At 38.9% G+C, this 26,497-nt stretch overlaps 1 protein-coding gene across 4 annotated transcripts in view; it reads left to right on the top strand.

Annotated features, from left to right (window-relative positions):
- The window catches only part of SSBP2 (single stranded DNA binding protein 2), a 191,356-nt gene that overhangs the window by 141,544 nt on the left and 23,315 nt on the right, over nucleotides 1-26,497 (top strand). For 2 of the 4 annotated variants that reach the window (XM_056323656.1, XM_056323654.1), the window contains 9 exons: nucleotides 310-369; nucleotides 3,717-3,783; nucleotides 3,975-4,045; nucleotides 7,655-7,746; nucleotides 13,697-13,745; nucleotides 15,688-15,723; nucleotides 20,362-20,416; nucleotides 23,562-23,632; nucleotides 24,820-24,898. In XM_056323656.1, coding sequence (XP_056179631.1) covers nucleotides 310-369; nucleotides 3,717-3,783; nucleotides 3,975-4,045; nucleotides 7,655-7,746; nucleotides 13,697-13,745; nucleotides 15,688-15,723; nucleotides 20,362-20,416; nucleotides 23,562-23,632; nucleotides 24,820-24,898 — 580 coding nt within the window. The remainder of the gene's footprint in view (nucleotides 1-309; nucleotides 370-3,716; nucleotides 3,784-3,974; nucleotides 4,046-7,654; nucleotides 7,747-13,696; nucleotides 13,746-15,687; nucleotides 15,724-20,361; nucleotides 20,417-23,561; nucleotides 23,633-24,819; nucleotides 24,899-26,497) is intronic. The other 2 variants (XM_056323657.1, XM_056323655.1) reach the window with 1 other exon arrangement.

Here is a 26,497-nt window from a genome sequence, read left to right as displayed (position 1 = left end):
TTATGTGATCTGAATGGTTTCACTGTTAATGCATTAAGTTGTTCGTAGTCTTCACGATTACTGTAACAAAGTTTTAAGTAATATCTTTTGACAGATGCATGCACTAAGACTCTATTAAGTTTACGTAGTTGTGCTGAACATTGTGGAATAATACACTAAATGCTCTGTAGAAGTATTTAAGCTGGATATCTGAGGTGTGAGCATGGCACAAGCCACACCTCCAGTGACTCAGTGTGGTGTTTCCATGCCAAGTTGAATTATTTAGCAGTATTTCTTTTTTTTTTTTTTTTTTTTTTTTTTTCCCCATAGCCTTTCATGTCCCCTCGGTACCCTGGAGGTCCAAGGCCACCTTTAAGAATACCCAATCAGGTAAGATTTTATCACTGGTGTACCATTGTGGTCCAGGGTAATGGTACAGCGGTGGGAACAGGGAATGTTGCCTTGTTGGCTACCAATAGTTCCAATAACCTGTTGGCTACAAAACTCACTCCAGTCCCTCTCCACCCCATTTTATCTGATCGTTAAATAGTTATTTTTGATTAGGTGTGGCCACGCCACTCCCAGCTTGCTTTACTATGCTTGGTTAGTGTTTACAACTCCAAATTTATTCTGCATCGAGCCCGTTTGCAGAGGGAAGAGTCTGCAGAGCTGCCTTGCGTGGTGCTGCATTGCTTTGAGATGAAGGCAGAATGTCCCCATAACTGTTACACCCTCTGAAGTTTCCTAGCCACATCAAGCAGTTAACTCTGAGAGTGTTTTTAGCTAATTCTATGTAAAATGCATCACTCACTCCTATTCTTGGTTGGATATATGAAGTATGTTTATTTAATAGTAAATAGGGAGATTATTTGTGAGAAATGGATACCATGAAGTGCTCTATGGCTGTTACAGACACTCTGAGGACTTTACAAAAGCATCGAATCCCCAGTTTTCTCTCATCCCCATCAAAGGATTTGCATGCCAGCCTAACAGGAATGAGTAATGAGCTGGTGTTCGTCAGCAGAGACCTTTACTGGCCCATCTGTGAAAAGATGGTTCTGGAAGCAGATAGCATTTGTATTGAAAGTTCTCCGTAGTGCAGATCGAGGAGAAGAAAGTGGTTGTCAGCAGATGAAAAGTTAGAGATAAGCAGACAGAAAAATATCAGTGGAGCACTGAAAGAAAAACTGGGCCGTTTACAATATTGGGAAAGGTTGATAGGGTAGATGAAATGGGGGTTTTTGGTCCATTTTATATCTGTATAACATAATGTCAACAAATTCATCTTCAGCCCTGGCACAATGTTGCCAGAAGGTTTGAAGATTAGATTTTAGTGATCTGGATATATTGGGTGGCAGGGCTTCTTCAGATATTCCTCTACATCAAGCACGGTGATGTTTGGGAGCAGGTTAAGTTACCTGTACCATAGCCACTTCCTCACAAGGGAAATGGGTGACTTAATTAACCTTGCCGAAGTGATCGTCAAGGGACAACGTAAGAGTGCAATGTCATTAGCCTTTCAGTTAAATACTTGCTACAGACATACTGTAACTCAGTACAGAGTATCTTCCTGATGTTTGCACCTTTCAGTAGTATCTTAGCCAAGGACGCAGCACTGTTTGGGTTTCACATATTGCTTTGTTTCCGTTTCTGTGTTTCTGAACACTGTAAATACTGGCAGGTATAAAATGGATGTGATGAGTGCTGCGAAAGCATTGCCAACCTGCAGGTTTAGTTATGGAAGCATTTTTTTTGTTACATTGTGATATTTTCAGTTCAGAGCTGTAACATAATCACATAAGCTCGTGAATTAGAGCTCTTGCAATTCATTTACTTTACGCCTCATTCATAAATTCCTGTTCTTAAGAATACTGCCATTATTTAATACTGCCATTATTTAAGTTACAGATTAAGTGGTCAGTGTGTGGAAGCAATAAGCTATTGTAGTGCAGCTTTAAGGCTGAAATTTTCATTAGAAGTCAGTAAAAAACAGAGTTAAAATTCCCACTGCAACTGTTGGCTCTGTTTCTTAATGTCTTGCGATGGGGGTTTTGTCTCTTAGGCAGGGAAGGGTAACGCAGGGCGTGCATGCACAGCACAGTCTGCGTAAGGGTTACTTACACAGTCACTTAACTGCTCTGTAGGCATAGCTGAACTACATCTGGGCTTTGTAGCGAGGAAAGTTAGTACCTGCTAAGGGCCACATGAGTCCCCCTAAGCTGCCTCCGGCACTTGATCATGTCCTGTGAGGTCGAGCCCTGTGAGGGTATTTGATGTTGGCAACGCACGGTGCTGCGCATGTGCACGGGCCTTTCTGGAGAAGTCCTATAGTATGTTACAAAGGAGCCGCAGTTTCTTACGTACTGGTCCGCAGAGTAATGACTGCATCAGCGAAGTCTTTGGCTGCATGTGCTCGCAGCAGCAAATGCCTCTGTGTCATTGCGTGTCACCTGCCATTGCTGGTAGTTCCTGCTTTGCTTTTATTTGAGTCTTCTCCATGCATTTCACATATGGTTCTTGTGTATCGTCCAGACCTCATGCCACTGAAGTACATGTAAAACTCAGATTCAAATGACATTGTCTCAGATTATTTGTTTATTCCGTTGCTCTTGCAGTGCAACACCTTTTGAACTGTATTACCTTTGAGGTAACAATGTGCATGTTAATCATTTATTTCCTACCTCTTGCGGAAACAAACCGTATGATACTTGCAGATAGGTTGCCCTTTGTATGTATCCAAGACTGCTGGAGTATTTCCAGGTCAAGAATATCTTATCCATTCCCACAGTAAGCAATAGCTGTATTGCCTGAGTAGATCTCTTTCATAACAACAGATTTACTCATTCTGGATGTGTTTTCATTCTGGAAATGTGGTGGTGTTTTGAAGTGCTAAACAGCACCTAGTGGATCAGCTACAAAGGTCCATTCATAAAAACATTTTTTGTAGTTGGCTGAACTATAGGTAGAAGACTATAGAAGTTAGCCTTAAACCTCATTCACTTACTATAAACCCAAAGGGCATATTAATGGGGAGGGACATAAAAACAAGGTGTTTGATTTGGACCTAGGGTAAAATAACAACACAATATAGTTTTGTGCTTGAAGGCAAGATTTAGGAGCAAGTTTTCTGACTCTTGTTATCTCCCATAGATGAACAATAAGCTTATCTTGGCATTGATGCCCTTCAAGAGTAAGGCAGAGGGGAAGATAAAATGTCCCCCACATCACAGCCCTAATTAACCATACTCTGTGAATGCTGTGTGGTTGGCTCAGTTACGGCTCACTCTCAGAGAGTATCAGTGTCTGCATCCTGACCTCTGCAAGGAAATGTTAAAATAATGGTTAAAAGGGAAAACTATAGCAATACAAGCTGGGGATAAATTGCCACATACCCAAGAAAAAGGTGGTGTTTGAAGGTTAAATAATAGGTAAGCTAAAGTGAAAAAAGTACTGGGGGGTGGAAAAGCAAATTAGGCAATTACATTTTGGAGATTATTTATACATAATTCCACAGAAGTCCAAGACTTTGTCCATGCAAATCCATAGTTAGGATTGTAGGATACGCAAGACTTCAGTTTAGTTAGGCACTTAGGACATTTAGTTAGGGCATTTATGAAACACTTCCACATTACTCTTGACTCAGAATAAACATCTGGAAAATAAAAAATCTGCATTATGTCTTTAACATAAATTTCAAAGCATTATATGCTTTTGACATGTGACTTCTATTCCTGCAGGCACTTGGAGGTGTCCCAGGAAGCCAGCCATTATTGCCTAGCGGGATGGACCCAACACGGCAGCAAGGTGAATGAAATAATTTTTTGGACCATTCAAAAGTACTGTCTTCTCAAACCTGCATCTTTCTTCCTCTGTTTCAAAGCTTCCTGCAGCTTTTCAAGCTTTTTGCTAATTATAAGGAAATGATTTGTTAAAGTTGTTCTAGAAGGTGCTTGTGTACTGCATGGTTTTTATAAGTTACATGATTTTATTTGCAGGGCATCCAAACATGGGTGGGCCAATGCAGAGAATGACTCCTCCGAGAGGAATGGTTCCATTAGGACCTCAGGTACCTTCCACAGATCGATACCCATTTTTATTGATGGGCCTATACTTACACTGTCTTGCTCTGGCTTTCCATCGCTTGAAGATGGCCAGGACTTGTTCTTCTAATCCCATCTGAAAATAAACTTCCTGTTATACAAAAATTAATTCAAAGTTGCAGCTGTACAGAGTTTAAAATGAAAAAAACGGTCATTTCAATTAAGATTTGAAATTAAAAGAAGAATCCCTTAACTTGCTTGTTTCAGAAAAGTTTTTGGTCCTGCAGCCACTGTATGCTGTAACCAAAGTGTGACATTTGTAAGGGAGACCAAGGGTCGAGTAGGTGTTTCCTCATCCTCCCAGCCTAATTGATGATGCTGTTAGGGAGGAAAGGATCAGTAGTTCTAACTTAGGCAAACTCTTTCTACCAAAAATACCCCCCCCCAAAATTCCGTAAAGTTTTTCTTTCATCTGATACTGATCTAAATTTTTGGTGTATGCTAGTGTAAAGTGAGAATTTTGTGCTGCCATCTCTCCCCCTTGTCAATCACAAGCGTCTCTCCAGCTCCATTGTTGAGGAGTGAAGCGACCTTGAGTTGCAAGAATCAGCCTTTTCCATGGTGCTGACTTGGTCATAATTGTTCACAGGCTCTTTCTTCAAAAATGTGAAAGTATGAGTGGATATTTGTCACTACTACATTTCAGCAGTAAACTAAGGTAGAAAACAAATGAATTCTGATGCATACCTGAAATATGAATCCAAAAGATTATTCTGTATTTTTCAGTTCTCTAAGTGAGTGAAAATTTAGGCGGTGGTGTTTCATACTGGTTTTGCCAGTATTTTGTTTTACAGTGTGCTTGTTGTGCCCACACTTTGCATTTTTACTTCCCCATTTCAGATAATCTCTCTAGTGACTTCTTTGTTCCTTGGACTAGCAACTGAATTTTAAATGATTAAACAGCTTTGCCTTTCAAATCTGTTCATAGCTGTCTTCACAATTTTGGGTCTTCTTGGTAGAAACCAGTTGTGCAGTTCTACACAACATCTGCTGTGTGACCAACAAACCGTTATTAAATATTTTTGTTATTTTTCCTGTAGCACTGAAGTATATTTACCACCTGCCTGTTGGAGGTAGAAAGAGAAGCTCTGCAATGCTGCTGTGTGAGGCTGAGCTGATATTTTATGCAGCACCATTAGTCACACAGCAGGCAAATCTCATGCCACTTTTTGTAAGGATAATTTTTTCCATTTTTGCTGTCTCTTAAAATCCAGTGTTTTTGTAAGATTCTTCTCGCTTGTACTGAACCTCCTTTTAAAATGGGGGGAAATGTTGCTTATCTACACAAAATTTAAGTTCGCAAATCAATCTTTTCTATAAATGGATCGTCATCTATCTTTGTATCTGGCATTTAGGATCCTCTCAGAACGCAGTTGTAAAAGCAAATTTGATGAATCTTTCACACCTACTTTTAATGCCCTCATGCTACAGTGCTGTAAAGTTGACTTAGGTGTGCCTGTAGTGGGAGGCTCTGCTGCCTTCCTGCACAGGCAGTTGACTTGGCAGAACGCTTAACGTGCTGATACAGAAGTGCTTACATCCAGTATAGCAAGTATAGCATGCATATGCTTGAAAACTTAGGGAAGATTTACCTCCGTTTTGTATTCTATGATTCTAGGCTGTTTCAAACTGAATAGCACGAAGCAAAAAGCAGTGGGTAGTTGTAAATACTTGAATCTCTGAAAAGCTCCAAAGAATTGATTTCAGGCTGTTTTCCAAGCCGTAGCTGAGCTAGGTGAATGGGGTACTACCTCCAGCCTGCGGCCGCTGCTTCCCCCTGCCCTTCCTATCTGCGCACAAGCCTCCCACACGCTCCCGCGGGCCTTCTGGTCAAGAAGAATTGAGTCATCTCAAATACTTCAGGAAAAAAAAAAAAAAGCTCTTGTCTAATACGGCTCATTTTGGCCACCTGATATTAGGGAGCACTTTACTGAACAGCTGAACTGTGAGATGAGCAGTGGCAGTGGTGGCTGTGACTAAAGGGCCGTAAGGAAGGCGTTGGGGCACTAACTTCTGCAGGGAGCCTAGCTGCAGCTGAAGGAACATGTCTATTGCTTGTCTTAATGAAAGTACTTTTATTTTAGGATGAAGGAGTAGATTTGATTAGAATTGGCAGTAATTAGAGGTAGAAGTATGTTTGATTAGGATTCTTCCGGTCCTGCAGGTTTCCACAGAGATCTTTAACCCCGTCCCACACAAATGATTCCTGAATTAAAATAAAGAGGGGAGATACCAGGCAGACAGAATAGGGAGAATGACTCGGTCCTTCGCATCAAAATGGGAAAATGAAATAAAATGGATATGGAACCGCTGTCTTATTGCAGTCAGACTGTGTTCCAGTAGCGCCAGTAGTGCCAGCTGGGGACGTTACTGTGCCAGCCTGCTCTAACCACCCACCAGTTACTGCCCTGCAGCTCTGACAGAGGAGCTCCTCAGGCAAAATCATCTGGGATAACCTAGGTTAAACAGGCGGTGTGAGTTAATCTGCCTGACTTCCACCTGAGCACGCGCACCAGTTGGTCTGCTGGCTGCACACGAAAAGGCAGGAATGAGCAGTGGTAGATGGGCGGCAGCTGTGCGTAATAGTGTCTTCAGATGGCACTGCTGGGTCTGGAAGAGGACAAGTTTGCAACCTCTGGCTCTGTTCTTGCAAACCAGGTACTGATGGGACGCTTTCAGGATTGTTAACGACGAAGAAAATTTTAAGTCCGGGCACAGAACTTCCCTTCCTAATTATATAGATCAGTTCTAGATCAGCTCTAGATAACGGATACTTGGTATCAGTCAAAGAGGAAGAGCACCACACACATGCTTTGAATATCACTGTTGGATTTCTCCCACTGGTGACTTATTGTAACTCAGGCCAATACAGAGAACACCCATGTGCCCAAATCATATAGTTTATGCAGTTTTTAGTATACTGTACATGAAGTAGTGTGTTTATTATTGGAAAATAGGCTGCAACAATGACCTAGTTTTTTTATTTTTAAATAAATAGTTTCTTGGTCCCCTTCTCCTTGCAATACGCACAGCTCTTCATTTTAAAGAATTCACTGTTATCCATACTTTTGAAATATCAGAAAAATATAGTGGGGTTAACACAGAATAGGGAGTGCATTATGATGTGAGAGAGAATGTTCTTGTATTCCTGTGAATAAGAAGAGGTATAATTTATTCTTTCACACAAATAAATACAATTAAACTTTTGTCATAATGTCAGAGCATAAATTCAGATTTTGTAGGCATTGGGCAATTCATTTGTTGACATCACTATGACATTCATTATCTTATTAAATATTTTTTCATATTAGTTACCATAGACTTATTAGAATTGACTGATTCGAAATGTAATAGTTGTGCTGTATGTTATAAAAGTGATATATGTCTGTGTCTATCTATTGTTGTAATTCTTTCTTCTTGGGGTTAACGATATTACTATTTTAAGTCAACAGTGGAAACACCTGAAAGAATGAATTACATTGGCCTGTCCAGTCAGCAGTTACGTAGGGATATCATTAACCTGCTGTCCTTTCTTTCCCCCTCCTCTTTGGTTTTGTTTTTTTGTTTTGTGGTAGTCTGACCCTTGGTTATCATTGCAGAACTATGGAGGTGCAATGAGACCCCCACTGAATGCTTTAGGTGGCCCGGGGATGCCTGGAATGAACATGTAAGCACAACAATAAAATCTTATAATATTTAGAAAAATCATTATTTCGTTGTAGAAGTAACATTTGGGATACATAAGACAAGGAGAACATGCTTTGATGAGTAACATGCTTTGATGACTAATAACTGCAGTTTAAGAAAGTGAACCCACAGCACTCTCCTCCTGTACAAATACTTTCTTTCACAGGTCAAAGTTCAAGTACTGGGAATATTTTGTCGGTACAGTCACCAACATATCCTTGTATACATTTTTTTAAAAAATGACATTATTTACATTTGTGTTTTTACTTTATTGCTTAAATATTTTGTAGAGAGTGGTACAAGTATCATTCTTTTCTGCAAAATAAAACCAGTATGTAGAACTATTTATAAAAAAAAGACGTAATTCAAAGAAGAAGAGTTGATGATTCTCTTTCTGTTGCTGTTTTTATTTCCATAACTACATTTATTCCCACTCCAGACAGATAGAAGAACATTACAGATAGGAGTGTAAGGTTTTCAGTGTTTCTATGTATTTCTGGGACTGGATCATTATTTGGTAAAACCTTGTGTAGACTGAGTTCAGTTAAGCTATACTGATTTATTCCAGGCATGGATTTAGTCATGGGAGTGTATTATGCCTTTCGTACCTGTCAAAGGAAAACCTTTTATAAGTGTGTAGAAAAATTTCAGATGTAAATTTAGTCTCTCTAATGTAGGTTAGATTTAAGTTGAGGATTTTAGTATAGCAAGTAGCCAAACATGAGCAGTCTTCTGCAGTTTAGGTCAATCTTTCACTTGCTTGGAGTCGCTTACATGATCAGGTAAGCCTGGAAAAAAAGTAAGATACTCCTTGTATTAGATTTCACTCTTAGGAGATGCGCAGATTTTAAGGGGCTGCTATACTAACCTTTAGCATACCACAGACCAGAGATTACCAAGTCATTCTTGTATCACGGCCCTACCTGTACTGAAGTTAGTACATTTTTTCATAACCAGCATTTTGCAAACTCTGGGATGGTCACAGCGGTCACAGAAGACAGCATGGCAGCCCAGCTATCAAGACACTAGAATGATTTTACAACCTAAAGAAGAGAACATGTGCTTTTCGTACTCCTTTTACACCTTTGTCTTTCAGGACTGAGCTTTCATCAGATTGAGACAGATAACACATTGAAAATTTATATATGCTTGTTTTCATTATATCATAGATACCTGGTTTTACTCTTATTTTTGTAGGTAACATAAATGAGAGATGATAATTTTCATTTCAAGTAAAGAGTTACCAACCTGAAAAAGTAAAAGAGGCACTGAGATAGATAATACCATTTAACAAAAACAACTAATCCACCATATCCTTAATTTCTTAAGATTTCCAGCCATACCTTGAATTCTTGTAGCAAATAAAATAAAATAAAATCTAAAGTTGGGTGTTAACACTATCATAGACATCATATATTGGACTCAAGACAATTCTAGGAACCTTCCCAAGGGTAGGAATTTCTTCTTTTAAATAAATTTGATGTAGGAAAAATATTTAGATATTTGAAAATCAATGACAGTATAATATAAGCACTACAATGTTTGTCCTCAGGAGGAGATTAAAATATAAGAAAAGAAATAACTTTCTAAAATAAAATTATGTAGAAGTGAAATTCAGGATAGATAAGGTGTTTGGAGGCTACTTATCCACATAAATGAAAGTTTAAGTAGGAAAAATAAGAAAACAGGTACCTGGATGACTAAAAGCATTTCTGGTCTGCCAGAAAGAGAGGATGTGGGTTGAAATACTAACATTTCCATATTTCAGCATTTAATAAGCACATTTCATCTTGTGTTGAGCCAGTAAACCTACATAGATCATGTTCTTTTAATTCAGTGATGCAAAAAGTACGTTTGCCTTTGAACTGGTATGTCGTCTTGAAGGGGACACCATGAACTGGAGCCCTTCGCTTGGGAAATTAATGAACTTCGGTACAGTATATGATCCTCTGAAAACAAGATGTGAAGCAGTAATTATGAAGTCGGTAGCCGTAGCTGTCGCCATGTCTCACCAGGCATGTACTGCACTCCTGCACATTCCTTACAAACTCTGCTCCAGTTTGGCTGAAAGTGGGGACAGAATACTCTTTCTTGGTTTTAAACCAGACTTTGTACTGTCCTGTTGCTTATTACAATGCACTTTAAAGGCATAAGGGAGGCCAAAGTGCTAGTACTGGAATATTATGCTATATATAGCATATCCTGCCCCGACCGGTGTTACATGCCGAATCGCAGACCATTGGAGGGAGCTCCATTATTGCATGCCTGTCTAAATATTTTTTTTTGCTACTGTTGAAGTTGTCCTTACACAGAAACCTTAGTGAAGACTCGTCTCACCAGTTACAGCATTTAGGTCAGTCTGAGTGCATCCAAGGATAACTGGCAGGCAGTGGCAGCAGGTGGACCCAACTTAAATGCTTTCTTCATATTATCTCTTACAATTTATCTAATGCAGTTCTAAGAAATAGCAATGTAAGTCGTTTAGTGTACTTACATTTCTAGGAAACAGGGTAACTATACATAAGGCTGTTGGCTCATAGTAATGTACACTTGTCTTTACATCGCCGTATCTTTTTCTTACATGAAAATTTTTCACTGTTCAAAGCTTTCGGATTTTTGGCAATGTGAAAATACAAAAATATGTACTCTGCAAAAAACAGTTGCCATTTAAAATCCAGCTCTTTCTGCTCAGAAAACACAAAGGGAAGCTCTTTTGGTTAAGAGCAGGATATCTGCCAAATAGAATTTTACATTTTTCTGGATGAAAAAGTGTTCTTTATTGTCAAAAATGGCAGCAGTCAGCTTGAGAGCTCATAGACAGTATTTCAGTCCAGGAGCATATACTCCACAAATGTAGTACTGCTAAATAATTGCTTGCTCAATCATTAACTAACCCCTGTTAGATTACTGTTTGAAACAGCTGATGCATAGCCTATGTTCTTCTACAAAACAACTTTATTTTAGCTGCAAGGTTTTAAGTTGAAACTCAGTGTAGCTGTTTTTAGGAAGACTTTATTTCTCTGTGGGGAAAAAGCCCTCTTTGGAACAAAATGGCAAATTTCAGGGGGCAGTGTAAGGTTTCACTGGCACTTCTTAATGGCCCATGTGACCTGCAGTGCTCGGTCAAGTACTAAGAATAAGTACCTCAGTCACGCCTGAAAAGAAAAATAATGTGAGTTTTTTAACTTCAATTCACAAACTCACATCTAGATGTTTTAATTTCCTGATTGAATATATCTGCCCCTTGGGAAACTGAAATTTCAAACTTTGTTTTTTCAAGTACTAGGATCAATGCTATAAGGCTAGCTTTAAGGATCAAATGCAGCTGTAATTATTCATACCAATAGATATGTCACAAATCACTCTTATTTTGGAATCAGTATGTTCATAATGACGTTTTATGACTCTGTTGATGCTTCCAAAATAAACATTTAATAAAGTGCAGAAAAACTGCTTGCATTGCATTGAAAAAAAATGCAGGTAGCTTTTTTTTTTCATGTCTGTTTTATAAGCCGGTAACGTTTGGCTCCACAAAAACCATATGGCTTTCCAGCAGAATCTGCTGCAGTGTTTTCTGAGTCTATACTTAGCGCTGTCCATGGTTTCCAGTAAATCTGCAAATTCCAACAGCTTTTTAGATGAAAGGTGAGTTTCCCAGCCTCCTGATAAGGCTTGTCTGAATTTCCATGTTGCTGTACCTTAACTCAGTCATGTATCTGAGTCAGCTTTTTGATACCTCTGTAGCTCAGAATTAACCTATAGTGTGGTCACAGCTGTTTTCCATTTGATGCTTTCTGCTAGCAGTATATGTGTTACTGGAAGTCACACAAACAAGTGCAGGATTTTTGGTGAAAACAGACTTCCAGTGTTGTTACAGATATTCTTGATGTCTCTGAAAAAGCAGATCCATTAAACCAAATATGATATATAGGAAAAAGAACAACTTTTTAAAGGGGAAGGGGAGGGCAAGAACATCTTATATTTGACTTCGTAATCGTTGGCAGAGGAGAAATTGCTGAATATTTGATGTGAGGAGCGTGAGTACGCTGTGTCACTTTGCTTGCTTTGCCTCCCCTCCTCCCGGTGAAGAAGACAGAAAAGACCCTCACTTACATTCCTGTTTTCCAACCTTCCAAAAATAATGTCATTGGAAATAAATCCATTTTCACTTGCTATGTTTCAATCGGTTGTTTGAGCTAATTTCTTTATAGTTTCATCAACAATGTAATAAAAAATAAGACTAAATGTTAAATCCCAACATACCTACTTCGTAGTTTTTAGTTTTGCAAGACTTTGAAATAGAAAACTTCCTGAACTCATTAATAAAACCTGCTTTCTTCTCTGTATTTAAATCGCTCTCCATGTCTGGTATGCTGTGGTGGGTAATGTTGCTTTTCTAAAGTTAATGAGGCCAAAATGCCATTTTATATGGAGAAGTTTTGTCATCCGCTGTGCCTCTCAGTTGTCAGGGCCTTCAAAAAGTGTTTTTGTCTTATTTATAAAAAAACAGGAGTTCTTAATGCTCCCAGGAATAATTACGGTTATTGAGATGTTGTGACTGTAAACATGAAGATTCTACCTCCCATATGGCTTGGTTCCCTCAGGACTGTTAAAAGATGCAGCCTAACCACCAAACTATTTTTCTGAGCTCAACTAAGAGTGAGAATCTTAAAATAACAGCAAGAGTTGTGAGAAGAATATGCTTTCCTTTTCACCTTTCCCAATTCCCTTCTGCTTTTAGTACCCCTCTGATGCTGTGTTGGAGGTGCCTCTATCAAACAGGTCTTCTCCCTGTGAGATGTTCCTGTCCCTCCTGGTGGGGAGCTGCCACTTAGTCATGCACACACCATTTGGGCCAAGTGTAATGAGAATGTCTGAAAAGTTTGAAATTTCCATTTTGCCTGCTGTATGATAAATTTCGTGTTTCTGGGTCTTCTGTGGAGATAATGTAGTCAAGTAGAAAACTTTTTAGATGCATGTCTAAACATATGTTGAAACCTTGTGTATAAAATGTCATGTTTTCAATTTTTAATATGTTATTATTTTTAGTATTAATATTTTTAGTATTAACAGGTTATAGCAACATATTATAAGGTACTAGCATCACTTCCACTAATGAAACCTTACTGTACTTGCAGTATTCTAGATCCAATAAATGCATGCATCCTCAGTTCTCCAGGAAGGAATTTTGGTTTTATGACTGAAATTACACTTCTATTGCAGTACCTTTCTGCCTTTGTCTGTACTGTAAGCAGACTTTTGTGGATTGTGTGCTAATTACTCCAAATATTTTAAAAAAGGTTAGCAGAGTACAAGGAAAAACAGTCTCCATGAGAACTTAAATAATTTGGAAACTTACTTTTCACTCTTTGCAAAACTTCTGTGCCGTATTAAAATGTTGCATCTATGTAACGCAGAGGTGAATTCCGTGTGAACAGAAGGAAAGCACTTCAAGAGACCCAAATTTACAATGTCTTTCAAATTGTTCCATTGGGAATACAAAAGGGGAATATCTGGCACTTCCTAAATTTGTACATGCTTGGGACCGGTGCAAAACAGTGCCATCTCCGCTGCAGCCTCTGGGGAAGGGCTCCTTATGGTGCCATTCTGGCAGGTCCTGTCCTGAAGGGTACAGTGCTACCAGAATGAGTCAGGAACTGAAGTGCCTTAAATGTGAGTGGCAGGGTTGTAATAAGAGAAAAAAAAATCTTCAATCATCTCATAAACTGAATGAATTATAATGGTAGTGCAATGATGAGAATTTTGCTATAGCACTGTAACTTGATGTAGTTATGGTTTATAAATACACTTTAATTTGTAAAAAGCCATCTCCTTCCTTACTCTGGAAACAGAATATTTTGATATGTTCTGTGAGAGCTGGTCAGAAGATGTGAATTGTTCCGTGTCTCATCTTTCATCTTCTGTTACAGGGGTCCTGGGGGTGGTAGACCTTGGCCAAACCCCACCAATGCCAATTCTGTAAGTAGTTATTTTAAAATATATCAGACATCATCTTATATTTAGGGAAACATTTCTCATCAATATTACAGGACAAAAAATTCCACTTCATTCAAAAAATACAATACTGCATGCTTTATATTTTTTCCTGTAACCCTGACGCAGCGCTTGTACAAGTGCAGAGCACATCTGAAGAGAGAGCTCATTGACCTGTGAATATCCAGCTCTGTTCATAATCACACAACACTTCTGCATCTTTACATCAGTTACAACACTTCCGTAACACAAAGGTTATGCTGGGATATACTTAAAAGACATTCAGCTTCCATCCTGCAAGTAGGACAAGTTAGGTCGATGCTGTCTGGCCAGCAAGCTCTACAGAATTCGCAGCCTGCTAAGTTGCAGCTCAACGTGTACTCACCTATTTTATATAACAGAAGCACATCTTCCACTCTTAACTAGGGAATCTGGAATCAGAGAGTAGTTGCTTGCAAAGCATCAGACGTTTTTATATACTTTCTGTAAAAAGCAGTGCACTCCACTGAATTTCTTTGCAACAACTGCAACATGAGGTAGTGTAGTAGCAGCTTGAAGGAAGAGGAGGTCAGTGAGGCATCCCATGTAAACAACAGCATCTGGTAAACAGACACAAAGGTAAAGTTTTCATTTTCATTCAGTGATCATACATCATTGATACAAAAATGTGTCCCTTTTTAGTGCTGGCAGTTGGTTAAGATGGGTCTGGCTTAACAGATTAGCCTCATTCTTTCTGTTGCTATCAATTTTTGATTTTTTAATTCTATTGATGACAGTTGGGGGGAAAAACTAGCTGAAAATACTTTCTCAGTTTTCTTTTCAATGTACTCAGCTAAAATGGATGTTAGAGTATTTTTGAACTGATAGTTGAAATAATTTCATTCTATGAAATTAATTGAGAAACCCAGTAATAGACATATTTGTAAAAATGAGTTGGCCGAGAAATTGTCTATAATCATGTAAGATGCTTATGCTACAACATAATTTTGTATTTTGTTGGTACAGTTGCTTAATTCTCTACCCTGTCCTCCTATAATAGCATTGGTCTGTGCTCCTGTAGCGAGAATGATTGGAAAGGCTATCATAAAGAAGAAAACCGGATTATTCACAGGCATCTGGATTTCTCCAGTTGTCTTCTGTAACAAATACCACAATTGAATTTTAAATGAAAACAGAACACTGTCCTTTAAAAAAAAAAAAAAAAAAGAATAATGCAAAGAAATAAAACTATATCTTCTAGGTTAAAAGATATAAGACAGTTGCTTTTCCTTTTATAGGCAAGATTTTAATCAAGATTATGTATATATAAGAACATACAAATTCAGTCGATGCCTGGGTGATTCTGAAGTCCTACTGACTGTGCATGTGCAGCTTAAGTTTATAAACCTTATAAAGCATATTACTTTGGTAATCTTACAGTTTAACCTTTTACTGTAGCCTGCAGTCTTTACAGACCTTACTGTGGCTCTGCAATAAGAATAAGAAGACTCTTGTAGTAGATGCAGGAACTGGATTTGTACTGGACCTTGTAATTTGGTGTCTTAGAAGAGTGATGCTGGCTGTTAAAAAGGCATGCCTCAATTATTATGAAAAAATGGAGAGCAGATATCAGACCTCAGCCTACAGACATTTAAATACGTGAATTATGTTATTCATATTAATTTCATTAGGGGGGGTTCCAGGGCACAGTAATCTTAAATGGAAATGTTTTTATTTGAAATATTGGGAATTAAATTTGGTAGTGTCTATATTGTTAGTTTTGGACTTTAACATACTTAAAATGTCAAGAAGAGGGGTTTGTTTTGACAACAATAGCATGTCGTAGGAATAAACAAATAAGTGTTAACCTGTAGCTCTACATAAGTGTATGTATGGATTCCATCTCATTGCAGAAGAAATTACAATTTTGTTTCTGTTGACATTACAGATACCTTATTCTTCAGCATCTCCTGGGAACTATGTAGTGAGTACACTTGTCTGTGTTTGTATTTTTTTAAGATTTTTAATATCTTATTAGATGTTACATTTTATTCAGGCAAAGAAATAGCTGTCCAGATGTTAAGAAGAACCCTGTGTATTGGTTGAGACTGATCATCTGATCAGCACTTAGGGGGTTTTTTTGCCATCTACTGTGCATACGTTGATGCTCATTACTAAAATCATTATCAGTCTGGTCAAAATTGCCCTGAGTGCTGTTTATTTCAGCGAACATTTATATAACCTATGCAATATAATGCCTTCAATAATGAAAGACAAAAAACCCCCCAGCTTTCTTGGGAACACCATGTTGTCTGTGAGTTTCTGAACTTCTTTAGAAAAAAAGTGTTTGAAGAATTTAGACCAAGCTTTTATCTCCCCAAAGATATACAAATGGGTCCTTATAACTGACATTATAAAGGAAATACTTAGTTTTATAATTAACTTCTGAAGGCTTGAAAATTCTTTTTTTTTCTTTATAGTCCATTATGGCTTCATTTCACAGACATTGTCTTAATTTATTATGGATTAGTTGGTATTGTTTTTTCTTGGTCTGTACTTTAGAATGAAATAGTTAAAACTTTGTAGTAGGTCCAGCATTAAGCTCTGATTCAAAAGAATACAAAATGCTAACCCTCTCCCTAGCATTTAACAAATACACTTTACCTATCAACAAAATGTTTTTTTGTTGGAGTATATACTGCTGATTTTTGTCTCTGTCCCAAGAGATTAACTGTATGTTTTTACAGTCTTTATTGTTGTTGTTACTGTTGTACTTAGATTATTTGTACTTCTGATGTACTCTGCTAAGGCATGTTGTTTCATCTGTTTCTATCGCATGTTTAGTGCTGGTGTCACAGGGTAGCGAGGGAGAAATATATATGTCTAGAATGTGTCTGTATATATATGTACATGTATATATGTTTATACATATACACACATGTATATGTTGGATGCCAAATTGCTGTGGGTCGGTCAGGTCTCGGTAGATCTCTGTTTTGATATTCCATGTTTTATCACCTGAAGGTTAGGCAACTGCAAGGTGGTTAACCGGCACAAAGGCGGAAGCTATTTCAGAATGTGGAAATAGCAGGTTGCTCACCGTGGGGACAGTACACCAGTATTTTTTGATCTGTTTGTGCTGCCTATGGGTTTCTCTTACTTTTGGTCTTTGTAAGAGGGATGTTGCTGCAGAGCTAGAGCTGAAGGTTGGATTAAAGGATGAGTTTGTTTTGTTTAGACAAAAGCAGTTTCTTTTGTCCTTTATTTAGACAATTATCTGTGAAAAAGTTTATGATTCTCAGAAGTGTCCATAACTGTAGGACTCATTTTGCCACACGTTTAGTGGAAACATTCCAAATCTGCTGATCTCCAAACCAGTTCTTTCAATGCAGAACTTCATAGATTTCCTTATGTTGGGAAGAGGCTGTGTTGGTTTTGCCCTAGACATTAGCAACCAGTTATTCTTGCAGATTTTTAAGATGTTTTTTGAATATTTGACTTCATATTCTTGTCTTTAAAAAGTATGAAATCCTAAGAAACTAGAAAAGGAGATACTATAAAAAAAATATTCTAAAGAAGCAAACCTAAGTAAAATACACATTGTAGTAGTGGACTGTTTTGGTGTACTTGCATCAAAGGTCAGCTAGGATAAACGGCTTGGACAAAGAGGGTATTGCCATATTTCAGTGTATAGATAGGAGAAAGAGTAAAGAGGTGATTTAACCTCTTTCAGTGGCAGTGATGAAACTGATGCTGGAATGGTCCATCTAGCTGGCAACGTTGAAGGGAAATCAAGAGATGTGCAAGAGATGCAAGAATGAAATACACAAAAGATTGAGTTATTGGAGAAGATGCCTGAGCCTCTGATCAGATGTGCTCTGTGAACTGCAGCGGCGCTAGTTGGAAGGGTTGCTGCCTGATTCCTTGTCCTCACTCTCCTGCTGAAGGTTACCATTCCTTCAGGTCTGCCTCCAGAGTTCTTTGGATGAGTTACCCTCTTCGTCCAAAACAACTGAGGTTGACTGAAGCATTTAGAGAACCAGGTCCTTGCTGAAGCACTTCAGTTGACCCAAGATCAGTGGGGGGACACTTGCAGAGGGAGCTCCAAGCTGAGCTTGGCTGAGGCAGCCACTGGCGGAGGATAGTGGTGAAGCAGCTGAGGTGGGCCAGGTGTTGAAATCTTCTTCTGCCAGCATAAATGCCTGTGCAGTGCATGTCTTGGCTGATGCTGAGAGACTAGTCGTGCTTCAGAAAGGCTCACTACATTTTGGAAAAGGAACGCATGAACTCCAGCGGACAAACAGCTAAATAAGCAAAACTGGGGGCAGTGGTTTCCAAGAGAGCAGGTGTCTGGGGACTAGGTGTGGGTTGTAGAGCTCTTCAAGCAGCTTTTTAGCCAAAGGGGTTGTGATCTGGAACTACATGCCCTGAGAGCTTAATCTGGTTAGTTTATCGGACAGTTTTTGAGAAATAATTCCATTACATATTAATATATTCTCAGAGTGAAAAGAGTTGATACCAAGAGGCTTTCTGAGAGAACACAATATACAAACAGTGTAAATGCAAATCTGAAATCAGATGCAGAAGTTAGTAGTGAAGATAAGTAACTTTTCTAATAAATGACCAGGTAGTGGATTCTACACCTCTTCATGTGATGCTGAAAAATACATATTTTTATGCAATCAAAAACGAAATCAAGTTAGTGAGCTTAGTGCACAAGTACTTGGGTAAAAAGTCATAGCCTATGATGCCTAGAGGGTCATCGATGTGACCCAAGGTCCCTTTGAATTTGGAGTCTGTAGCTCTTCAGCAGCAACGGGGAGTTTCTCACTGCTGAGGGCTGAGTACGTCTTTCAGACAGCTTTGGCAAGCCTGACCTAACACATTCATTTCTGATTCAGTTGTGATTTGGGCAGGGCAAAAAGCTTATGTGGCTGCTGGCAGTACGAACTGAAGTTGTGGTTATGCCTGGATTTTTATAAGCTGGTCTGTGGGTTTCATGGCGGAGCAAGCCTTTGTTCTAGCGTGCTTTATAAAAGACTCTACTTGGTGACCTTGCTTAGTTCACAACCAAGGGGAGGCACAAGGTGAAGAACTGGTAGGTGAGCTCTGTAACAAGGGCATGAAGTTATATACATGTTGACTTGACTGCAGGGATGTGCTGCTGCCCCTGGGTACAAGATTTGCTGTTTCATCTACAATTAACGGCAGGTTGATCACCAGGTGGCAGGCAGGGATGCGTCCCCATGCAGGTATTTTACTTGTACAAACCTGCAGAGGAGTGGCGTCAATCAGAATGTTACTGCCTTTGATTGTCTGAAAGTGGTGTTTTCTAGTATGTTATTGCTAAACATTTTGTAAGAAATGTTACTAAGTAGGCCATGGAGAAACAGTGTCTGTTGTTTTAAATCCAAGACTTCTCTGCCTCCTTCCAAAATATCTTGGTGAATTATAGCAAATCTCAGCAAAGAGCTTGTCAGCAGACAGGAACAACCAAACCTTTATATTCAGTGCCACTGGAAAAATATTCCTGTCTGGAACAGTATCTGCTATTTTAAAGTGTAACAAAAGGGATAAAAATACAGTAAGTCATATGGCAATGAAAATAATCATCTGTTGGTAGCAATATGTGTAATTTTTCTATGGGAAGTCAGTATCTATTGACTTCTGTTGGCACAGATATTTTTACCAAACTGGATCTTGGTAGTTTTTCACCATTACTTAAAAATATTAGTGGATCTACAAACATGGGAAGCAGGATGTTACAGTTCTGTTCTTAGAAAACAATTTGGGTGTTTAGAATAAAATTCTTAGAAAGATTCTTAAAGAACCTTAAAAAGGTTGTTTAAACAACCAGAGCAGCTTATGTGCAGTTCTTAGTCATAAACAGATCTGTAACACAGAAATACTTAAAACTAACAAAATAGATGTTCCTTGATGGGGTTTTTGGGGTGGTTTTTTTTTTTTCAGTCTTTGGTTTAGCAGTCTAGGCAAGGGATACAGCTGTACCCAGCATTATCCTGACTTTTAAAATCCATTTGTCATTAACTTGAGAAGAAATTCTGTGTACAGATGTTTCTTAAAAAAAATGTAGGCTATTATACAGGCAGAATGAAGATGCCTATGGCAAGTCTGCCTAAAAAAGAAAGCTTTCTGAGGGTGGTTAGGCTCTTCTGTCCCCACAGGACACCCCCTTGTTTTGTGCTTAGGAAACATCGGTTAGCCTGCCATTGACTGTGAACAGAGTACAACAAAACAGCAATGCCAGCTGAAAAAAACAGCGGTCATAAAAGGAGGTTGAGGGAATTAAATATAACTGTCTTAAGCCCTGCTCCAAGTAATTTTCTTGTGTGACTCACAGCATGACACAGAATTACTGACGAATGGATATTCGTGAGTCTGTATACCTACATGCATCAGAAGTCTGTGCCGGAGCTTGGTGACCAATTACCTAGTCTTAGTCTGGGACAAGCTGTTCCACTAGCTTATCAGAAAATGTGCATGTTTTTACCAAATAAGTGACTCATGACATTCGCAAGACTTTTTTTTTTTTACTGTGTTTGTTTTTTACCGTAGTATGTTTTTGCCTTCCATGCTAACTGACATTTTCTACTCCCTCTAGGGTCCTCCAGGAGGTGGAGGGCCACCAGGAACACCTATCATGCCTAGCCCTGCAGGTACTGAAATGTACTCAGAATGACAAAATATAATTATAAGGCATTTTAGGAAGTACACAAATTATTTTTCAGACTTTCATTTTGATAAAGAATCAGGTAATGGTAAACTACTGGGTTTATACTTTCAGTATCATTTTTTTCCATGTGCTTTCCCTTCCTCTCTCTTGCAGCTGTGTTGTAGAAATACAAAGCATTGTATCTCTGCAATTCAGGGCAACTGATTTCTTTGGCTTTTGAGCCCATCTTTTCCTGCACAATCTCAGCAATAGCAAGTTAAAAATGAAAGAAGACGCAGTCTTTATTTGCTTTTGCTATCATTCTTTGAAACAATTCCACCAGTTTGGAAATAGATTTCTGAATCTGGTGAAACGTCCCTGTAGTATCCTATGGGATAGACCTGACTAACAGGTGGCTTTGCGTGATGAGCTGCTTCCCGTAGCTGTGTCATCTGACAGCAAGGTCGCGCCGGACCAGCTGTCCTCTGTCTTGCAGTGGAGGAGTATGGCCCCACAGGAGCCACCACCATGTCCTACCGGTGATCTGTTCCCAGAACTTCAGCTGCCCCGTTGTTGCCCTAAGTAACACGGTCTGTGTCTCGCAGCTCAGCCCACATGGCGATTTTGGCCGTGCAAAAGATTAGTCACATTCCTACTAATGTTTGAGGAAACAAGGAGGAGGGTGGGAAGATTCAGGATGGCTAGCTAGCTTCCCAAGGCTTAAAGATGGTCAGCTAGATAGATGTCAGCATTTCCCTCCATTGACGTTCTGCAAAGATTCTGATAGGAAGGTGGAACTGCAGGATGTGGAGAATGCTGTCCTCCCCCATGGATGTCATCAGAATTCCACTAAAATGAAGCTAATTACAACTTGTGTAACCCAGTATTCAATAGCTACTTCTTTTGGCCAGTATCTGCTTTTGTAACTTGCTTTCACCAGCTAACAGGGACCCATTCACTCCAGTGATGTTACAGCATCCTTAGTCCTTATGTCCTAATGTCCTTATGTTGTCCTCTACAGCACAAGAGGGTGGGGAGTTCCCTCACTGGCGAGAACTTCTTGCACCAATATAATACCTTCATTAAATACAATTCCAGGGTTTTAAAAAAATGCAACCTAGGATGAGGTGTGGGGCTTCCTTGTTCCTGTCATTGGTAAAAAAAGTTAATTAATGCAAGCTGGCATTTGAAAGTGAGAATCTTTTAACATAAAGGCTATGGACAGCCTGCACTTTCCCAAGCATCCAGCACGCCGCAGTTACGGCACATCAGGCTGTCTGTGTGCAGCGCAGGTAAAGCTTCTGGTGACGGTGGTTCCCATTTTCAGTTAAAGACTCAAAAGATGTTTTAAGGCCCTGTTTTCTTAAGTACAAAAACACTTAGAAATTGGCCACCTGAGGGTTTTATAAAGGTATTTACTTGCCTCTGAGACAGCCAGGCTCCGAGGGTTCCCATGGCCCACCCAGCCCGCATGTATTTTTACATGAGCCAGCAGAACATGCAGAGAGCCAGGGATGTGTGTTGTGAAAGTGTCTGGTGGTTGAAGAACTTTTTGCCTACCTCACTGAATCTAAAAATGACTTTTCTGTAGGCAAAAAGCTTTTTCCCTGTCTTTCTCAAACAGTGTATTTGAATGTTCTAGTGATACACAGTGCTCTGTGTATAATGGAATTATTTACTCACCAAGGTAAATTAACGCTTAGAAAACTGTCTCAGAAAGATCAAGGAATGGACAAAACCTTGATTTTAACTTCCCAGTGTACACAGAAGTACGTTCCTGCGGGAGGCCGGGATGCATTCCCAGTTCCAACACATTTCAGGGATCTGGACTTTCTTGTTTTCACTACTTTTGACTCAAAATTCCCCCGTTACCTGGTCTCGGAAAAGGAATCACAGCTTAGCAGTGTTTTTTCTGTTTGTTGTTAATCTCAAAACTCTGGTTCAAAAAGGTGGTATGGTCTTTTGGAGGCTCTAGGTACAGAGTACTAAGCTATTTATTGTTTCTGCAGATGCTATAGATGGACTGATTTCCCAGAGTTACTCATATTTTTTTTAAATCATGCCTTCCACTTAGGGATGTATTTAGATTTTCCTTAGGTTGTTCCCCTCTCAGGGAACCTTTTCGTTACACAGCCTATCTCTGTCAAGTTCTCTTGGGAAAGGTTTTTGCCTAATTTGTCTACTATATCTGCTGGGGGGGTGAGTGTGTGTGTGTGTGTGTGTGCCTTTCATATGAATATTGATGAAAGGTTGTAAGACATATTGTGTCTTAGCAGTGGGGCTGAGCTGCAGATGAGAACGAATAATTTGTATCCACTAGTATTTCTTAGGCATTAGTTTCTTAAGTTCAATCAGAAGAATTATCTGGGTTCACTCCTGCATTTCAGCTCCAGAGGTGATCTCCCTTGAAGTCCCTGTGAATTGATTGCATGAAAAGGACTGAGGTGCAATATAGCTCTGTCAGTGTCTGGCAAGACCGTGAAACTCTTGGCAGAACTTAGCAGCTTGAAGCACCAGGCTGTGCCAGGATGGTTTTGCTGGTTTGGACTCAGTTTTTTCTGAAGCATTGCTCCGCACTGTACCATGAAGATACATCAGCTAAAGCTGTCCTTAGAGTGAGGATCTTTGCACAATGTTCTGCTGAATAGTTAGATATATCCAAAATCAAACAGACTGACATGGATGAGAATAAAAAGTTTTCACGTGCTATACTAACTTGCAGTCTGTATAACGAGAAGCTGTTCATCATTTATTACAGATGGAAAACAAATTACAGGAAGTATTGATAAGAAAGAAACTCCTGTTTTATAGAGAGTATTGAAGATGAGTGAAGTAATTTGGAACTCCAGGAAGAAGGGTTTATGGAATTAAATAGTTACAGATACTTGATGATTTATAAACCTTTTAATAGTCATGCATAAAACTGGAGTCTAGAAGTAGTCACTTAGGGACCATTGCAATTATTTCTTTTCATAGCTCTGTTGTGTGGTAGCAATAGATAGAAAAGGAATGAAGACTTCCATTATATTGCCACTGTGTATCAGTGATTCAGGCACAGGAATAATATGAACAAAATTACAGGAAATGTATTAGGTGAGCAGTTTTATTGAAAGGTATATATTAGTACTTAAAATAATCTCTTATTACAGATTCAACCAACTCTGGAGACAACATGTACACTTTAATGAATGCAGTGCCACCTGGACCCAACAGACCTAATGTAAATATGAATCTAGTTATTTATTTCTTTGAATTATACAGCCTTTTTTAATCCAAACCCTACATTTCCATCACCTATCATTATAGTAATACTAACTTTTCCATTTTTATGGGTGACAGGGGACGACAGAGTTTGTCACACTAGGGTGCAACAGACTTCTGTGTATAGGACGTCATCTTAGGAGATAGCCCTAAGCATTAGCTCCCACAGCATTCAGACTTCGGTTACAAAATAGTATCTAGCCTTGAAAAGGGAGGAGAAAATTCCTGAAAGTGACCCAGTATAATGTTGCCCTGCCGTTCTGTAAAAAAGCTAAAAGTGATGCTTCTGAGAAGAAACAAACTTCCCTGTTTATCTTAATGGATGTTAAGAATGAAACCTATTGATAACAGTTGTCTCATGTGACTAATGTAGCCTAAATTTTAGCAGTTGTAGAGCTGACAAAAGAATGGATTACTGGGCAGAACTTGTTTCTTCTCTGATCTTTCTGTGTGCCTTCAGTTTTGTTATATTTCTCTGTTTACAACCGTATTTCATTTAATATTGATCCATATTAAGCACCTGTTTGAAAAAAAAGGCAGGTAGAACTTAAAAATACAGATATTTAGATATGCTAAACCATTACACGGTGAATTTTACAAAATTTTATAATAACATTCATGTCTTTAAGTTTTTGAGAACTAAATTTAAGGGTGGTATCTGAAATCAGCAGCAACTGCTCATGCTACAGAGGTATTGCAGAGTAGTCCAGCTGTCAGTATGGATAAGACGGTGTTTGAAAGCTGTTAATCAATCACTTACATATTGAAAAGCATCATAAATTTACCTGTAAGTTCAGTGGGAGTAGAGCTAAGTCGACACTAGCAGGTTTGAAAGTCATACACAAAGTATTCAAGTAAATAATAAATTTTTCCTAAGTTATATTCCAGCCTCCAGAAGTGAGAGTTTCCAAAAAAAATCATGAAGGCAGCATTGGAAAAGGTGAACAAAAGCAGTGATGTTTTTTGCAGTCTTGACATGAAAGACACTTGACTTGTGCACTCAGAGCTGGGACTGTGCATTTTTTCTTCACTTTTGCTTTTTGGTTTTTTTTTGTTTTTTTTTCCTGAGAAATACTTTCTTCTCATTAGATTATCCACAGAAAATTGTGCAGTAACACCAGGTTTTAATGTCTCATCCTTTTGTAGTTTCCAATGGGGCCAGGATCAGATGGACCTATGAGTGGACTGGGTGGTATGGATTCACATCATATGAATGGATCATTAGGTAATGATAGTAAATATTACAAACATTGTGAATTTTCAATGACTAGTGCCGTTTTCTACAACTAGTTCTCTGACATATGTGGAAGCCTTTATGTAAAAATCTTTCAAAAACTGAAAAAGCTGTATATACATCAATAAGAAGTATTAAGATACTTTTTAAGCATATGAGTTGGCATACATCATGCACCTCTGGAAGAAAAATGCTATCTTCCATTTATATAAGAGAGTATAGTTTTAATCCAGCTGATGAAAACCAGTATAAAAGCATACCATCACAGTAACATAGAGGTGAAAACCATTATTATTTACATCTCTTGTTCTTTGAAAACCTTGGGAAGGTGTCATTGTGACATGCTGTTGCACATTCTTATCAATTACCTGAGAGTAAGTTTCTGCATATTTTGATGTATATGTTCAGCTGGTTTTATCCCAACATTTTGGTATCCTCATTTGTTCTGTACTTAGCCATGTGTCTGTTAAGTGTGAGTATTATTACTCCATCCCCATTGGAAGCTTGAGACAGGTGCCAACTTTTAATGCACCCAAGAGAACATGAATTTTTATCAGGGCATGCAGAGACAGGAGGAACAGCGTGCTGCCTGACGTCTGACACTATGATTTTTGAAGGGCTCATATTAGAGGAGAAGCCTTGCACAACTCTGCAATACACACACGGCTTTATCTCCTGACTATCCCGGCAAACTCTTTGCTCTTACACTTTGCTGGAAGCGTGATAGACACTTGAAAGGGATTTAAGAAACAAGCCACAGCTAAATAAGTTGCATTTATGCCTTCCTCTTCCATACCCACAAGGTGGATAAATACCTTGTTTTTATTTCTGCTCATACGCTAACGCCAGGCCGGTAGCTCTGAATACAATTCTTGTGTTACACTTCACATCTGCCTGCACCAAACACCATCAGTCACTCAGGAAACGATGCAGGGGGAACCTTGGGCTGCGAAGACTTGAGAGCACACTTCTTCTGTCCCCCAGATCCACCAGCAACGTTCTCTTTTAAATCTGGGAGCTGGCCTGATGCTCGCAAGAGGCACCAGCAACACTGCGCAGAGCAGTGGTTTCCTTTATGGGGAGAAGCTCAGGCAAGCTAGACACAGGTCAGGCGGGCAGAAGCCAAGCTGCCAATGTTGCCCCTTGCTTCTGTCCCCAGAGAAAACCTCTGTGAACCTTCCCAGGCACGGACCAACCTAAAGTCCATACCGTTCAAGTCCGTACCACCATCATGGGTGGAGATCTATCGCTCGTAGCCCGAAAGATGGAGGCTGTGAGACAGCAATTATGAATAGGTATGACAAAAGGAAAAATTCAAAGAGGCTATGACGAGATGAGAAAAAGCATTAAGCCATCAAACCTCATTTAGCAAACACGTTTTGAGTGATTACAATTCAGCAGTAGGCATCTATCTCATAATAGATTTATCTTTTTTCCTAGGAAAGCATGTCCCTAAAATTCCTAGATTATTTTGCATAAGGACACTTTGTGATTTTACAGCCTTTCTTTATTATATATTACAATCCTAAAATGGATTTTTGCTTTAATTAATAATGATGCACATTACATTAGATTCAAATAAATGAAAAA

The sequence above is a fragment of the Falco biarmicus genome, chromosome Z, assembly GCF_023638135.1.
Source record: "Falco biarmicus isolate bFalBia1 chromosome Z, bFalBia1.pri, whole genome shotgun sequence".
NCBI lineage: Eukaryota > Metazoa > Chordata > Aves > Falconiformes > Falconidae > Falco > Falco biarmicus.
Note: the sequence above shows the minus strand (reverse complement) of the source record. Positions and strands in the feature narration are given on the sequence as shown.